Genomic DNA, 18523 nt, shown 5'->3' with positions numbered 1-18523 from the left:
TACCGTTTCTACCCTTCTATTTCTAACAGTTGTTTCCTGGCATTGTGTATTCTTGCTAATGATCAAGTCCTTGGCTATTTTCTGGTCTTTGAATGTTTGGCATACTTGCATGTATGAGCCAAGCACTCCAGCTAAAGGATAATACTTTGCATAAAAAGATAGATCTAGAGCCATGGTATTTTTTGTGGTTGTTTTTGCTATAGATGCTAGATTTGGGTGGGCTGATGATCTGAAAAGGCATTCAGACCCTGTTTCTGAATTAGCCCCAGTGCTGTACAGTACTTTGAAACTGCCAGTCTGACAGGTGTTGAGATGGGATTTCTATTTTCTAATGCCTGTAAGAGAAATAATGGCAGAGACTTGATTCCGAGTCTACTGCATCTATGTAACTCTGATTACTTGACAAATTAAGTAGTCGCTTAGAGCTAATTGAGTTTCAAAGAGAATACAGCTCTTAAGTTTTTTAAATGTGGTCTTCATCTTCAAGTATGGTTACATATCACTTTCTTATTATGAATTTGCTCTGAAAATGAAGCAGGCCAAGGTGAGCCAATGACATTGCCTATTTTTATTAAACTGACTGCTAAAAGTGAGAAGTTAAAAATGGAGGTGCAACTTTAACAAGAGGAACTTGTGACTTTGTAGTTTTAACTCATAGGCTATGAATCATAGCTAAGTGGTATAAGGACTAAGTGGATTCTACTGCAGTGGTATTATGTCTGCAAACAGAAATCTCTGTTTCAGGTTTTTCCCCTCATTACTACAAGTTTTTCTATATTCTCCTCTGGTATTCTCTGTTCATGTTGTATCCTCTCTCGCTCTTCCCCCCTCCCTTTTTCAGGAGAATGGGTTCTTCCTGGATATGTCTGAGCTGGCACCTGTTTCTGATACACTTTTCAGGTTGCATTCAGGTTGCTCACAGTCTGAAATTCTGCTGGTCTTCTGATGCTTCCAGGGGTCCACCAGGGTGGGCACTGATCAAGAGCCTACAAATATCAGAGGGTATATTTAGCAAGGCTAACTCCTGAACCTGGTTCAGCAGTGATGGTAGGTGTAGTGCCAGCCTGCCATCAGGGGATGCCACTGGGGACCCAGTGCTGGGCTTTGTCCCAGGCCTTCCAGCAACCTGGCATCAGTACTAGATGCTTCCTTGAAATGTTCACAAGTCTAAAATTAGTTCTTCCTAATTATCATAAGCATAAGTGTGAACACCAAATATTCCTGAGCACAACAAAATCTGTTTAGACTCACTTTTTGAATAAACAAGTAAACATGGTAGGATGGATTTATTTAAAATATTTATATCTCACAAACTTTCTGACTCATTGGAGGGACAAACAGTGTGGTCCACAGTGAATATAAAACAATAGATTGACAATCATATTAAAAGCAAAAAACAGCAACTACAAATTACACAAAATAGATTAAAAGATTGGTTTTAATATTTCAAAAATCCATGATAAGAACACAAAACAAAAAGCTGGAAACAACAGAATATAATCTCCCTAACTCCTTCACTGCTCACAACTCCCCAGTACACAAAGGATTCTTGGTTCTAGTCAGTGGGAGAGGACACTGAAGCAACTGCATCTGTGTCCTCAGTCATTTACCCATCCCAGAGGTTGACCAGGGTTTCAATAGGAGTGCCAACCAAGGTGAAAGGAGAATCCCCCCAGAACTCTCAGGAATCTATTAGGACCTATCATTCTGACCGGAAGGTGCAGTGGTTTGGGAATTGGACTTAGACCTGGAAGATCCAGGTCCAAACCCCGCTCAGCCATAGAGCTTCCTGGGTGACCGTGGGTCAGTCACTAACTCCCAGCCTTATCTACCTCACAGGGTTGTTGTGAGGACAAAAAGAGGGGAGGAACCATGTACACGAGTCTGAGCTCCTTGGAAGAAGGTTGGCATTAAAATGTGAAAAATAAATTCTCCAAGGATAGGGCACCCTAATAGAAGTCCCACCCTTGTGGAGGGTTTTAATCCTAGGAAGCCTAATCCGTTTCAGGTAATTATTCATCAATAACTAGTGTAAACATTTTCCTTTTCATGGATGGACCATGGTTCTGCCCAGAAATACCAAATTCTCTGTGTGCCTGCTGGGTGAGTGGGACCAGATATTAGCTGAGACAGATCCACAGTTGTCTTGGGATGGGTTTGTTTTACAATTCATGGATATAATTGGGAAGAGACTGTTTTCCTCATGGGAATATTTTCTGGGCACATAACTTGGTTGAATCTGCTATCTGGAGGATTTGTGTGTTCATCCTTTTGTGCTGTTTGCATTCTTGCTTTCTGCTTGTTGCTCAGCATATTCTGGATTATGCAATTTGATTTATAGGCACTGGCTATGTTGGCTATTCTGTCTTGGGACAAAGAGATTTTAATTACCTTTGAGTTTCGTCCAGCTATCAGGTTCTGTACTTACCTCCATGGGCAAAACAAATTCTCAGTTTGGGGAACGTTTCAAAAATCCCTCCAAAAATCATGGAACAAATAGCAATGGTGGTTTCTGAGGGCATGCCTGAGAGCAAGAAAGAGTTTCATAGACAACATTATTTGTACTGCACTCTTATAAAAACAGTTTTTTCTAATTTTTATCTTGTGTTTTATCCTGATTTGTGAAATATGATTTGTTTTATAACTGAAGGACCAAGACCCAAATGAGACATTATGGCATCTCCAACCTGTGATTCCTGAACTATTAAAAGATGGCTTATGACATAACAAAATCATCCTCTTCACTGTCGATTCTTCACTTCAATGGTTGCCTCTTGAAGGGAGCAGAAAAACTGAGAGTAAAGATGTCATGTCGTAAGTGTTTTAGTAGACCAGCATTCCTCAATGTTTGTCCCCTGCTGTACCACTTTGCATGGCCCACCTATTGGAAGTACCACCAGAAGTACCTCCAGAAGTAATCATCATCAGTTACTTCTGGGTTGGGAGGTAAGATATGACGTGACAAACACTAGTAAGAGGCTCAGAGTGGATGGGAGGGTTTTTTCTAGCAAGTGAAAAGCATGCTTTGGGGCTCTGCCCACCAAGCCTTGCTTCCTACTGCTGTTTGTTGCATTGTGTAACTGGTCTTCCTGCCAGGTGGCAGGTGTTGGGAGGTCCCACAAGTACCATCAGACACTACCTCAAGTACCACTGGTGGTACCTGTATCACTGGTTGGGAAACACTGTAGTAGACAGTAACAGGAGATGCAATCAGACGTGGTTGCAGGGTAATACGTAGGTGAAGGAAAGGTTCAATACCCTCTCCTACCTGGCCCTTCTAAGGTTGAAATTGCCCTCTCCACTTTATTCAATAGGAATAATCTCTTACAGACCTGCTTCCATCATGTCTAGTTAATTCCTTAACTCCAAGCTTTCCAGCTGACCCAAGTCTACCACAGTCTTCCCAAAGCTGCTGAAAACCTTTCCCTTGGTGCAAGTCATTTCACCATTTCTAAACCCTTCGGCGGTGCTGCTCTTTCCTAACCCAAACCTGAACTCAAATATTCCCTTTGTGACCATTTCTGTTCCGTTGGCTTTGTTGTCAGAACCTCCTCTTTTTTCTGTCATGCAGGCTCAGAAGGTTAAGATCTCTTTTAGTTTGCCATTGATCTTGTCTCACTAAAGGTTTGCTTGTTCCCATGGCAACAGTAGCCATTCTATCCTCAGACTTCAGTACTTCTGAATAAGCTCACTAGTATCTGAACCCAATTATTGACATCCTAGCGTTTGCAAGTCTGAATGTCAGAATTTTTGTTTTTCTCTTCTTGAACTATCGCTTTCTTCCCCAAATCTTCTCCTTCAGCAGTTCCAATCTTTGGGGCAGGAACTGTGCATTTTTACCCACAAGAAGTACTTAATCAAGCAATCACATTATCAAATCATATTGTCAATCATATTTTCAAATCATAACCCCTGCATATTGCTTTCAGAACAGTCATTCTTGTCCTCACTAACTATGTTAACTGAAAGACATTCCAGTTCTGTGTGAGGGGAATGAGCAAATTTAAGCAACCATAGGAGAGAAGTCAGAGATGCTAAAGCCCATTTGAGAAGTTTCAGAAAGCAAGGTACATTCCAAACAGTGGTAGGAAACATTTGTTTATCTGTGAGATGGAATATAAATAATCAAATACCAGTATGAAATATGGGGAAGGAGAAAAAAATACAGTGTATCTCTATGTAAATTCACCCTTGCATTCAGTACCTAAGTCAAACACAATCCATTGGTGGTATCAAAGTACGTTCTATAGGTTGAAATCTAGTAATCGTCTGTCATGAACACAAGCAGCTTATTTCTAGTCATGATCTCTTTCTTGAGTTCTTATTATGGTAGGGACGTCCTAAAGTCTCCTTCAGATGTCACCCAGAAGTGTCATAAATTAGGAAGTACAATTGACTTATGCTTCTTTTGCTCCAATCCTATCCCTCCCCACCAGAGTAACTAACATTGTGCTCATGGAAGCTGCTTTATGGCAGTCATAAAGCAGCCAATGCGGACAAGCGCAGCAGGCTCACTAGTAGGGAGGCCAGAGCAGCCTTCTGCATGCCAGTGAACCCACAGAGGATGGCTGAAGCTGGTAAGCCTGCGGAGGGGATTGGAAGTAGGTGTGGAGAGGGCTGAACAGGTGAAGGAGTGGGGGAGGGATAAACAGAACATGGCAGTAATGGGGACACGGAGGAGGGTACATCAGGCTTGGGAGGGGGGTGGGATCACAGTGGTGGTGCATGCTGAATCCTGAACCCTTTGCCAGGCCTGATCCATCTTCCCAGGTCAATGAGATCCAAGTTGACCCATAACAGCTGCTGGGACTTACCCTTGGGCAAGTGGACAAATGTTCTCCTAACTTGAGGAGACCTCCAGCAGCTGAAAAACCCCCACAGGATTCAGTGGTAGCTGCACCTGCACCACTGAGTCGCTACGTGGGGATTTAGTTATTATTAGGCTGCCTGGTTTATGTTTCCATGTTGTCTTGCGAATGGGAATTGGGTTTATGTTTTTGCTTGACTTCTGTAGGTTTGTCGGATAAGGAGGAGTTCGCCATCTAGTGGCCAGTTGTTTGTATTAGTCCAGTGGTTCCCAAACTGTGAGCTGTGGCTCCCCAGGGAGCTGCAGAAATGAACCAGAAACGTTGGAATCCTCGTGAAAAATCCACAGTGTGTATGATAGTAGCCCTAAGGGGGAGCTGCAGCCAATGGCCCAGAAGGTCAAGGGAGCTGCCAGTCAAAAAAGTTTGGGAACCACTACATTAGTCCCTTGATTTCTGTGGGGATAATGTGCAACGGGAAGGTATCTTCTCAGCAGTGAGTCAGCAGTTTTAGCGGAACTGAGTGGATTAGGTTTCCTACAAAAGCAGGTGTTGAAAAACCCTCTTGCATGTTCCTTCCTGCCTCCATCTTCTATTCCTCTTTGAGAATATGCTTGGATGCTGATAGCTCTTGCAACAGTTGTTATTCTACTGATTTTTGGCCAGGAAGCTGAATATGTAAGGTCAAAGTAGTATAGATAAGCATTTACTTTTTTTTTTTTTTTTGCTATGCCATGGGGAAAACATCTGATTTTAACTGAGCTCACCATTTTGATCAGAACCTCTCTGACTCTGATAGGGTCTTTGGTTTTCTAATAAAACTATTGTAGAAGTTTAAAGCTGGTATTTTGACTCTAAATAAGGGAAGAGTGTTCTTTAAGATTAATTCTTGGAGTGTTGGTTGCACAGCAAGAATTAGGATGTACAGCAGTGTTTCTCAACATTTGTCCTCTGCCCGTATCACTTAACATTGTCTACCTATTCAAAGTACCACTGGAAGTAACTGGTAATGATGACATCACCAATACTTCTGGATTGGGAGGCCAGAAGCAACATTACAAACACCAGCAAGAGGCTCAGGGTGAATGGGAGGGCTTTTTTGAGCATGGAAAAGTATGTTTTGGAGCTCTGCCCGCCAAGCTGAGTCACCTACTGCTGTTTGTTGTGTCGCATTCTTGGTCTCACTTCTGGGTGGCAGGGATCCAGGGGTCCTGCAAGTACCACCAGGCACCACCTCATGTACCACTGGTTGAGAAACACCGTGTATAGTAAATTAACCCTAACCTCCATCACACAAGTAACATCCCAACTGGTGATGTATACATCTTCCTCATGGGGCAGTGCGCAAGCTAAATGCACTACTAGAAATATATCTCAGCACACACAAGATGCGCCAAAGTTACCACTTTGGCCACTACCCAGAAGCATAGCTATACACAAGTTCTTTGCACATTTTACAAACCTTCCAGTCCAGGTAAAGGTCAAAGTCGCTGTAAGAGGGCTGCTGTATTGAAACAATGAGAAACAACCTGATGAAATGCAAATCAGTTCCAGTTTTCCAAACAGTCAGCAATTTTATCCATCCTTCTTTGCAGAAATCGCCAGCTCCCCTGTGTAGACGTCCTGGCTGAGATTCATTTTAAAAAACTGTCAGAAAAGCTGTGTAAATTTCCCTTGTGTAGTAATACATTTTCAGGCATGTCCTCTGCATATCACATTGCTGCTGCCAGTTGAATTAATGTATGTGGATTAAGCACCATAACTACTGACCTACAAGCCAGGGAAGCCAGTACTTAGACATCCTTCCATCTGTCTGCATGTCCCAGGGATGCACAAAGAGGCAACAGTTCAAATGCTCAGCAGCCTTAAATTAACAAGGAAGAGTTAAGGGTATTATTAAATGGATTGCAAAACGTACAACATCCCAGGCCATAGAACTGCCAGTTTTAAAAAACACAGGTTTTTTGGTTTTTGCTAAAAGGTTTATGCTAAAATATTGGTAGGATAAGTGTCTCTATTAGTCAATGGATTGAGGTGTCCCTACTATTAGTCAATTGATTGAGGACCTTTTAACTTTATCAATGTTTGACTGTATTGTTTATAGGTAGCAACTATGTATGGATATATTTTTGGACATTTGGAAACTTCTTTTAGAGATTTGTGCTTAATTTCTTCTTAATATTTTTATAGATTGCTTACTTTTGTAATTTTTATGTATGTTATTCATATCATGTATTTCCCTTTATTCCTTCTGTCGTTACTTTCCAGAGTAAAATCCTCTGTTATCCTTATTACTCTTAAATGACTTCTTCTACACAACATTTATTTTGTCTTGGCAGAAACACTATTTTGGTGTGTTATGTACTCAGGGGTTCTGTAATGGTGATGATTGCTCATACGTAAGTGGGCAAGGAGAAGAGATAAATGGCCCAAGGATGGCTTAGGAAATGATTGCAAGGACTGATAAATTTTCATTTATCTGCAATGTCCGGAAACCCGACCAATTCATGTTAATTTTCAGTACATTTAATAAACCCATTGTGCCGATGAAATCAGAGTACTGTATTCTAAAGGCTCTTAGGTTCAGATCCTGCTCAAGTTGTGCACTGAAATACCCTTCCTGGAACAAAGAAGTATATTAATGTTTATTATTTACATCACGGATGGTTAACTATGATTTAATTGCAAGATAAATCTGTTTCTTAGAAAAACATGGTACATGTTGTATTTTGTTGTCGGCTGTTGCTGATCTCAGACAAATTAAAATTATAATTCTGCTTATTGCTGTTTCAGCCAGCAATGGAGGAATGTCCACAGCAGTTCCAATTTACTGAAAGGTAAGTCATGTTTAGTGTTGGAGGGGTGACAAACTGGGGGAGGTGGTAGACTGATGTGGGGTACAGGTTATCCCCCTGCCAGTTTACTGCCTCCACCAGACTGCTGCTTGAAACAGCTGCTTTATCAGGCCTCATTGGTGGGCTAGCTGTGTATAGGTTCTGTTTATGCATTTGTTTGCGTTCCACCATGACGGCACCATAGAAGTCTCAGGACAACTAGCAGATGTCGACCCTGAACATGTAATGGAGTGATCTAATTTTATATAAACTACTTAGAATAAAGATTCTGGAAGTAGCTAGGAATGTACAGCGGTGATCTTCAACCTTTTTTGTGTCACGACCCCAATGAACAAATAAATACAGTATGAGACTGGGAACCCACAGTCAATCCCGCCGCCTCTCCCGGGTCCCTATCCACCCACCTTCATCCCCATCACTATCCACTCACCACCTCCGTAATGCTCTCCCAGCACTGTTCACTGTAAACAAGTATTCTTATTAAGAACATAAGAATAGCCCCACTGGATCAGGCCAAAGGCCCATCTAGTCCAGCTTCCTGTATCTCACAGTGGCCCATCAAATGCCTCAGGGAGCACACAATACAACAAGAGACCTGCATCCTGGTGCCCTCCCCTGCATCTGGCATTTTGACATAGCCCATTTTTAAAATCAGGAGGTTGCACATACACATCATGGCTTGTAACCCATGAATGCGGCTTCCTCCCAGGAAAGTGTGGATAGGATTGCAGCCCGAGGCAGTCTATCTGAATAGATGCATTCCATGATACTGACCCGCATCCCGGTGCCATGCCTTGCACCTCTTATTAGAGCGAGCATACAGAGCAGAAAGCCTGACACTAGTGAAAGCTATTTTTGCACAATTGCTAAGAACGTAAGCAGGACTGGGGCACAATCTTCTGGTACCTGAAGAGGTATACCAGATGCCTCCCCTGTGAGCTGGTGGTGCTCTAGTCCAGTGGTTTTCATTCCTGTAAATTACAATGGCCCCACAACTGATGCTTTGGGTACCAGCCCCAGGGCTGAAGAAGACTGTACTTTAACCACTTTGCTGAAGCATGAGTCTGATTGTTTTTATCTTATTTTTACCAATGTCTGGAACAGTGCTTGTTCAGATATAATATCGCTGATCTGCTCATTAACCTTACACAGAGTAGGAGAACTCACAATTCCCTAGGGAGAGCTAAAGTTCTCCACAGAGATTAAAACAAGGCAGTTGTAAGATATAATTACAACCATAAGGAAAAAAGCTTGTACCTATAAACAGCAAATGTGTACAATCCACTGACAGAGTTGAAATGCTAGTAAAGTTCAATGGCATTTCTCCCCCTCCCCAAACCTGGCCCCCATCACTGCAGCCTCCTTCTCCTCTTCCCAGTGGCATCGCTAGGGGGTGCGGGCCACACCAGGTAATGCGCAAGGGGGGGTGACGTGCACTGGGGGGGATGACACGCTAAAATCGTGGTGTTAGGAGCAACCCCATCATGCCATATACCGTTGGATGTGGAATTTCCAGCAGAATGCAATGCAAAAGACCAGAGTGAAATATCTCCTTTCCTTCAAAAGTTATGGCCAAAAAACTGGAAAGAAAAAATGCATGGAGCCCTATGGAAAGTTAAAACGATCCATATCGCGCATTTAAAGGGTAGGCTGAGAGGAATCCAACAACACCAGACTGGTCCCTATCCAATGAACGCAGCCCCCCCAAAAACATCTGAGAAGGAGGTCCCTCCCTCCCAGCTGCTAGTGTATCGAGCCCTATGGAAAGCAAAACGAAGCCACGTGGCTGTGTTTACTCATGGGTAGGCAAACTTGCCTTAGTCCGTTGGAAAGGGCAGGCTGAGAGGAATCCAAAGACATCAGAATGGTCCTGATCCAATGAATGCAGCCCCCAAAAACACCCAAGAAGAAGGTCCCTCCCTCCCAACTGCAAATGTATTGAGCCCTATGGAAAGCGAAACAGCCTCACAGTCGCGTTAACTCGTGAGTACGCAGACGTGCCTTGGCTTGTGATCAGGCCAGGCAAAGGGGAATGTGAGGACACCAGAATGGTCCCGATCTGATGGAACTGGAGCGCAACAAATGCTCCAGAAGGCAACCTCTCCCCTCCACTCAAAAGGACAAAAAAAAAAGAGGCTTGAACTGGTAAGGGGAATGTTTTCTATTTTGCACCTGTAAATCTAGGTGGGTCTTTATCTTGATATGCTTGAAATAGAAGAACTTTAAACTGGGCACTGGGGAGGGCTGGAAATCTCACTGATTCTTTTGGGTGGGGGGGGTATTATTGCAGGTAGACTACAGAGAAAATTCACTTGGTGGAACAGGACTGGCTCCCCCTTATTTAATTATTTATTTTATTTTAATTTAATTATTTATAATTATTTATTTTAATTTGCTTGATGAAGTCACGTCTGGTCAAGATATCACTTCCAATTTGTCCTGGACAGGTTATCATTCTAAAAAGTGGGTCCCGGTGCTAAAAGTTTGAGAACTGCTGCAATAAGGTGTTAGTAAGTTGACAGGAGGGTGTGTGTATATGACTCTACAAGTTTTCAAAATCACTAGAATTAGAATTTGGAGGAATAATACCATCAAGTTATATATCAATCAATGCGTAATTTCATACAGAATGCAATGAAACAAACCACATTGAAATATCTGTGTTCTATCAAAAGGTACAGCCAAAAAAACAGTGGGGGCAGGGTGATGGTATATCACCATGCCCATCACCTGGGGTGTTGCCCCACCCATTGCATGGGGTGACGTGCAGGCTTCCCGCACTGGCTGACGCGAATCCTAGTGATGCCACTGCCTCTTCCTTCCCTGCTGGGCTGTTTAAAAAAACAGCCAAGTAGGCAAGGAGAAGATAGCACATCTCCTCCTTACCTTTACTTCTGTTGCCTACCCTTTGTTCCTGCCTGGTCACATTGAAATTCACTGGCTGAGTGGGCCATGCGGGAGCGCTCTGCTCCCTGCATGCTCTGCCCAGTATGTATGCTTGAAAACACAGCTGGGTGGGAACGAATGGAAGTTGATGAGCAGGGGTCCCCTCTGGCTCATCTTTGCCCACCTGGCAGTGGCTGGGCAGACAAGGAAAGAGAATGATCTTGTTTTAACTGCCCCAGAAAGGGGAGTGATCAGAACAGCATTGTGGGTTGCCCCTGCCCTGATCCTCTTCTCACTAGCCCTAAGCACTAGTCAGTAACTGGAAACAAGGAGAATCCAGACCCCTTGAAGTGGACCTGGCACAGATGCCACTACAGGCCCTACAAAATAGGAAGTCTGGGTTAAGATGTCCTGCATCATTTGCACATGGACACAATACAGATGATAGACAATTGTAGTTCACATTTAAGGTTTCAATCCTATGGGTTTTTCCTCAGTGAAAGACGAGAATCTTATATTTTTGATGATGCTTGTGGTTTACAACTCTACAGTCATGCTGGAAAGTTCTAGATTCTTGGCATCTTTTCAAAAACAGGGGAATGTCTACTCACGGCATAAACTGGAAAGAGTTCTGGAGAGTTCAAGTTCCAGTTGTTGATATGAGATCCTATCTGCACACCAGGGAATCCAAGCTCTTTCACACAGCGATGCATTTCCTTCACAGCCAGGTCGGGTGCTTGCATGGGGAGTGTGCCAAGGCCAATGAACCTCTTTGGGTGCTTCTTGACTGTAGTGGCTAAGTCATTATTTAATAATTGGCACAGGTCTAGAGTGTCATTTGGTTTGGCCTGGAAGGAGTGATTAGAGAAAGAATAAATTAAGAAATTCTCAAGCTGGAGGGAAATACTAAGATTGTATAAGCAACTGTCAAGCGGAAAGAGCCTCAGAAAAAAATACCTGTGAAAAACATTGGAATTCCCGCTGTCTAGTAAAACAATGACAAGGTCCTCTAGCCAAGACAACCAGCATATTCTTGGGGAAAACACAGATCTCCTGAAATATTGTCACCTGGAAGTCCCTCCCAGTTCTAAGACTCCAATAAGGTGGGAGTAGGGGGCCTTTAGACTTTAACCCCAACACAAATTTGATCCTGATCACAACCTGTCCCACAAGTTATTTTTGTTTTAAAAACCTTCCATTGACTTTCATGTTCCACTGGCAACAACTGCTGAAAAACAGCCATAAAGTGAGGTCCTGCAATGTGCTGGTGGGAAGGTTGGAGCTTTCGTTCATGCATTGATGGAGCACCCACCACCCACCAAGGAAGGTAAGGTGGTGGGGGGAAGGTTGGGAAAGGACAGAACTAGGCAGGGAGAGTGAAAGGGGCAGGAAGGCTGTGGAAGGAGGTGAATCCGGCAATGATGTGTGCCAGATCCTATCCGCTTCACCCCCGTTCTCTCCTCAGACTTGCACCAGCAAAATCGCTGGTGGAAGTCTGAGAAGACCCATTGCAGGGTGGGAGGCATATAAAAGGGAAATGGAATATAAATGCCCTTTCCCTTCTGAAGCCTCCCACTTCACCCCCCACCCATCATTGGATACAGCATATGCCTTTTTGGGGAAGGAAAGGGCTGTTAGTTACTGCTATAATATATAGGCATTCATGGGCCCAATCCTATCCAACTTTCCAGCTCCAGTGTAACTGTAATGCAGCCTCAAGGTAGGGAACAAACGTTCACATACCTTGAGGAGGCCTCTGTGACTGACTCCCCACCACAGGATGCTGTGCATACCCCATTGGCACCGCTGCACCGGCACTGGAAAATTGAATAGGATTTGGCCTTTAGTTAAAATCTGAAATATTTTCTGTATTATTTCTGAAATAATACTGTATGTGTTCAAATGAAAGGAAAAATGCCCATTACATCCGATATTCAAACAAGAATTTGCATAATTGGTCTGATGATTCAGACAAAGGTGCTAATTTTCTAAGACACCCTATTTTATGAATTTGCAATGCTGTGACTTGATAAGAGGACAGTGAAAGTATGTGTATGACCCAAAGTAAACACATTGAAATAGCTGTGTTGGTTCAAATGAAAAAAATTCAAAAATCACAGTATGGTAACTTTATTAGAAACAATTAAAAGATCATAAATTGCGAGCAAGCTTTTGAATTCTCCAAAACTCTTCATAAGGATGGATTTTAAGCAAATGGAGCAGCAGGAAATAAAAAGATGGGCATGGCATAGGAGTCCCAAAGTGTATGCTGTAGTTTGGAACAATTTTAAGATTGGGTGCAGACCTCAGGCCTGATCCTATTGCCAGGCAGCATGGGTCTCCTGTGGGTTCCCCTGGCAACAGCCATTGCAAATGTTGCATGTTGCAGCAGCTGGGAAAGGTGCCAGCAGGGAGGTCTGTACCAGTCGCTAGTGGGACTACTGCTGGGAGCCACCAGTGGTAAGTTTCCCACCAAGCAACCCTCATCAATTGGCATCATGGCTGGCCCAGACCTGATTAGAAGGATGCCAGCCTCCCTAGTTTCATGTTTGCTGCAGTTTTGTTCTGGCAATGCAAGTGCAATAAATCCTTTTGATGAACTTACCCAGTAGCTAAACATGACTGGAACAGTCGAAAGGGCCTGGACTGTAACTCCTACAGAGCAGAATAAATTGAATTGGTTAAGAAGATGTAGATGATATCGAGGTGACCCCATGTATTCCTTCAAGGTTCCAATCCTATCCAGCAGCACTGATACAACCATGCCCATAAAAGTGTACACTGCATCCAATGGGTGGGCAACTGAGGGTTAATAGGAGGTAAAAATCATGTAAGCCCTGGGGTCACCTATGGGTATACTTGAATATACATGCCCTCTTTCAGTGGTGTATGTCCAAGGAGAGGAAAGGGGCAAGGAGATTTGTAAGGAAAGGGATCAGATCTAGCACGTACCATTGCTGCCAGATCCACCTACTTCCTGTCCCCAGTTTCTCCCCCTTCCCTCCCAGTTATGCACCCAGTCCTCTCACTTCCTCCCCAACAACATCCCCCACAGCTGACTCACCAGGTCCAGCAGGCACAGTGTTGGCTGGCAGTGAAGCTGCAGTGCTGCTGCCTCTTGCAGAAGCACTCTCAGAACGGCTGCTGTTGGAACATGCCATCTATGCTCGTTTTATGACAGCAGAAAACTCTTCCACTGTCATAAAGCCACTCCCCCATCCCAATCCTGGATAGGATTGGGCTTTGAGCCAGTTTGACTTTTTCCCCCAATCTGTATGTATTCTCTGTCAACTGGTTCATAGTCAGTATCATGGAATGCATCTATTCAGATAGACTGCCTAAGGCTGCAATCCTATCCACACTTTCCTGGGAGGAACCCGCATTCATGGGTTACAAGCCATGATGTGTATGTGCAACCTCCTGATTTTAAAAATGGGCTATGTCAAAATACCAGATGCAGGGGAGGACACCAGGATGCAGGTCTCTTGTTGTCTTGTGTGTTCTCTGGGACATTTGGTGGTCCACTGTGAGATACAGGAAGCTGGACTAGATGGGCCTCTGGCCTGATGCAGCAGGGCTCTTCTTATGTTCTTATGACTATAATAGGACTTACTTCTATGCAGACAGGCATAGGATTGGGCTCTCAGCTCCTGGGACTGTATAGTTGAATGCATGACACAGTAATGTCACCTAGCTTTATTTTTACTCTCTGCTATCTCCACTTCCCAGTTGCGCCCATCTAATATCCTCTAAGATTTTCCTAATAGAGAAGTAAAGCAATAATAATATTTGATATTCATAGGAAAGATAATTGCTCTTTCTTAAATAGTGTCATTAATTAAAGTACTAATATCAATTTTTAAATGTATACCACTTTTATACCCTTGGTGTTCCCAATAGAACAATTTTCTTCTCTTATCAATGTGATTTTTCATTATTGCGGGTATTGGGATACCTGGGAAGGGGGATAGGATATAGTGTATAGCTACCAATCCCACCATCTTCCTGGGCCCATTCTATCCTCCCCTGCTTTCCCCTTGCCCTGTTACACTTTCCGCCCTCCTCCCGCTCCTGCATCGGATTTACCTGCTCTGGCAAATGTTCCAGTAAATGTTGGCGCTAGTGGGAAGGCTCTGACCTTCCCTACAAGTGCCTTCTATAAGTACTGTCACAAAGCGCACCACAGCAATTTTGCAACCGTGCACACTCCAGAGTGCAAACTCCATGGTGCAAGCCCATGATGGGATTGGGCCAGGACCTATGAGAGGAATTTTATCAGAGGGTACGAAGTTTCTTCGGTGCCCCTTTCCCAAGGGGGAAGGGGGCAATGGGTAAAAGCGGAACGGGGGCAAAATAAGGCAGGGGGAGAGTGCTGACATCCACAATAGTCTTTGGAGCCCAGGTCTACTAGGATTCTGGATGCAGAGCCCACGTCCACCTGATCATGCGGCACTGGCAGCTAGATAAAGTAATATGGAAAACCAAACACTTTCCTAAGTCTCTCTAAAATCTTTGAAATAGAGAGAATCGATTGCAGAAAATGAGCATCATCGTATTTAGGCTCACACAAGAATGGACCAAAATGAACTTCTGTAGCAGTAATAGCCCCGCACCTGGGTCCCTGAACTTCTATACACTCCTTCATGGTTATGGGATCCACAAGCCAAAGAGCTACTGTAACAAGCCAGTTTCCTCCCAGATTTGACACTGTGTTCAGGAGGGTCATGGATGCATGTGTATGGCCTGCAGCAGCAGTTAACTCTGCATGCACGTGGTTGTGCCCAAGCATCATGCGCAGCAGACAGGAAAATGTCAGATCCCAGGAACTTTCTGGGCCCCCTCTTTTGGCTCCTGGGCCCCCTTTCTGACCCTGGGTCCAGGTCCAGGTTCCCCCCTTTACCCCCCCTTTCCTAGGCTCTGGATTGAGCCATAAATTTATCTCTGGTTCTTACAGATCAAAATAATAATCTAAAAATAAAAACTGATCCTGAAGCTTGGATGACTTTTTTCAAATAGTATAGGGCAGTGGTTCCCAAACTTTTTAGCACTGGGACCCACTTTTTTAAAATGACACACTATCAGGACCCATCTAGCTTTATGAGACTTTAGAAAAAAAGTTTCATTTTACTAGCTGCTCAAGCCTTTGTTTAGCCTGTAGGGTGTTTGAGCCCCCTTATTAACTGTGCTGGTCATTAGGTTTTGAAGTTCAAGCCTATTAACAACACTGGTGAATGTTGGAAAAGGCTTTCTCACACCCTGACAGCAATTTCCACTGTATTTGACCGTAATAAGCATGAACAAAGTTAGACGAATCTAACACCAAGCAGCCTGTGACTCTGATGTGAAAGTTTAATTCTCTTGCCATAAAGTTCCTCATTTCTCTAGAGCCCATGTGTATGTGTATTTTTTAAACTCAATTATCCAAGTTCCTTTTTCTGAGGATTTATTCAATAATCATTTCCTCTACATCTGTTTGATCAACTTATCTTACAAACACAAGGGCAACAAAGGCCAAAGGCTAAGGATATTAAAATACTGTAGTCCAGTGGTTCCCAAACTTTTTAGCACCAGGACTCACTTTTTAAAACTACACTGTATTGGGACCCACCTGGGCATATCAAACTCTTTTCAACTCACATTCAGCTCAATGTATTCATTTAATTCTCCCACCACAAACAATAACATGTAAAGTCACTTTTTTCCCATACATAGGAGAAGTTAGATGGAGGTGTTTCCTAACCATCTCTCCAGACATCCAAGTTCCTCAGAAGATGGTGAGAAGTGACTAGAACTCTCCACAGCAAGCTTTGAGCCTGTAGGCAAACTAGACACGAAATGGGAGATGTGTGATCCTAATAAAGAGACCTGCTCCAGTCTCTCTGGTACCTGGGACCAACTTGGACTAGTGCCAACCCTTAGTTTTTAATTGTCATGTCCCGTTCCTGCTCTTCTCACCCTGTATTCTATCCCCCCCCCCACACACACACTGCATCCCAGTGGCTCTTTATCAGAACTGCACATGCCTCTGCCTCCTTCCCAGGTGACCAACCCCAGGGCCAAGATACGTTACTGGTCCTAGGGTCTGTTCTGAAGGCAAACAAGAAAGCAACCTGGCTAAACATATGAAAGTTTGGGTCTGACCAGTGCCTGACTGAGAAAAACCACCTGGGAACTCCATGTATATTGCCTTAAGTTCCAACATGAAAGAAAGGTCGGAGATAAGTGTAGTCAAAATCTGGATAGTATGCAAACTGTCGGGCTTCCCCTTCTCCCACAGGCCCCCAACCTACCCAGGGAGAAGACTTCTGGGCCAGAGGATCAGGGAGGGAGCCTGTGGAACATGCGGCCACCTCCCCATATGCTGCCTGGGCACTCCTGTGGGAGGCAAAGCGCAGCGGAGGAACACTCTGCGCAAAACCCCCCTGCTTCCCCCTCTGCCTTGGAGAAGGGAGGGGGGAACAGAACGCAGGCCATTGGGCTGCTGGGCAGCCACCCCTCCCCCATCTTGGGGGAAAAGAGGAGCACTCCCCCGCCCAGCCAGCCGGGACCTACCTTGCCAGGCAGGGCACCTGGTTATGACGTTGGGAGCCCACAGCTGGACCTCCTGACATCCTCTTCAGAGCTACAGGACCCAGGTGGGCAGGGCCAGCCCACCCCCCCAAAGGCAGAGACCAGAGCAGAGGCAGCAGCCTCCCCAGCCATCTCAGGAACAACCCTGGCAGCTCCAGGTGAGAGGAGGTGGGAGGGAGACAGAGAGAAGAAGGGAAGGAGTTGTGGTAGTCCCAGGGAAGGGCAGTCCCAGAGACACACCCTTTTTGTACCATTACTGTGAGGAAAGGGGAGGGGCCAAAGGGAAGGGACCTGCCCTACATAAACTTGAAGGCCAGGGATGACAAGGCAGTTGGGAGAGCAGGCAGGAGGATCTGCTGACAGCAGCCCCTGCCCCTGACAAATGCTGCCAACCCAAAGAGGGGGAGCTGGGTGACACAACCCTCCCTTTCTTCTGGTGAACTAGTCTGAGGTCGCCACAAGGCTTGTAAAGGCTGGGTGGGCCAGTCCCCTCTCCTCACCCCGCAGGGAGGCCTCATATATCCATCTTCTTGATGGTACCTGATTTGTCCATTTGTTCAATTCGAACCTCCGGATTCCAACAGTTCTCTTGGATAACTCTGAAAACATTTCCATCTTTCATCATTTTAGCTTCCGTCTGTAAAATGTAAATAGCAATTAATACAAATTGTGCCTGTTTTAGTCAAAGGAATGTTGTCATCAATTCTCTGACTTTTATCTACATATACAACATCTTGAAGGCTTCTTAATGCAGCTCATTGGAATGTGTGTTCAAGGCCACCTGCAGCACTCTAGAGCACCCCTGCTCTAGAGTCCTGCAGGTGGCCTTGAACCCACATTCCAACATTCCACCCCACATTCCAACCCTCATTCCACCCCTGCCCAAACCCTGGCCCTGGGACCACTTGCGGCCCTCGAGGCCTCTCAATGTGGCCCTCAGGGAGCCCCTAGTCTCCAATGAGCCTCTGACCAGAGATTTGTTGGAGCCCGCTCTGGCCCGACGCAACTGATCTCAGTGTGAGGGTGACTGTTTGACCTCTCGCGTGAGCTGTGGGATGAGGGCTCCCTCCACTGCTTGCTGTTTCACGTCTGTGATGCAGTAGTGGCAGCAAAGGAAAGGCCAGCCTTGCTTTGTGCAAGGCCTTTTATAGGCCTTGAGCTATTGCAAGACCTTCATTCATTCATATAATTTCATCTTTAATATATTCATTTATGTGAACTTATGTAAATTTATTCAAATTTTAAATGTAAATTAATTCTTTTTTCCCCCGGCCCCCGACAGTGTCAGAGAGCTGATGTGGCCCTCCTGCCAAAAACTTTGGATACCCCTGCTCTAGAGGGCAGTGTATTGTCCAGTTGCCTGAGACCCCTTACCTGACCTCCATGGAAACTGTAAGAGTTGTGTCC

The 18523-nt window shown here is 44.6% G+C and overlaps 1 protein-coding gene across 2 annotated transcripts in view; it reads right to left on the bottom strand.

The window, feature by feature from the left end:
• The window catches only part of ACMSD (aminocarboxymuconate semialdehyde decarboxylase), a 71520-nt gene that overhangs the window by 9358 nt on the left and 43639 nt on the right, over positions 1–18523 (bottom strand). Inside the window, exons 3-7 of one of the 2 annotated variants that reach the window (XM_066611885.1) lie at positions 17657–17753; positions 13152–13201; positions 11158–11394; positions 6576–6669; positions 2429–2524 (exon numbers count right to left, since the gene is read on the bottom strand). In XM_066611885.1, coding sequence (XP_066467982.1) covers positions 2429–2524; positions 6576–6669; positions 11158–11394; positions 13152–13201; positions 17657–17753 — 574 coding nt within the window. The remainder of the gene's footprint in view (positions 1–2428; positions 2525–6575; positions 6670–11157; positions 11395–13151; positions 13202–17656; positions 17754–18523) is intronic. The other variant, XM_066611887.1, reaches the window with a different exon arrangement.

Source organism: Tiliqua scincoides, chromosome 1 (assembly GCF_035046505.1).
Source record: "Tiliqua scincoides isolate rTilSci1 chromosome 1, rTilSci1.hap2, whole genome shotgun sequence".
Classification (NCBI taxonomy): domain Eukaryota; kingdom Metazoa; phylum Chordata; class Lepidosauria; order Squamata; family Scincidae; genus Tiliqua; species Tiliqua scincoides.
The sequence above is the reverse complement of the archived record's forward strand: the minus strand, read 5'-3'. Positions and strand labels throughout refer to the sequence as shown.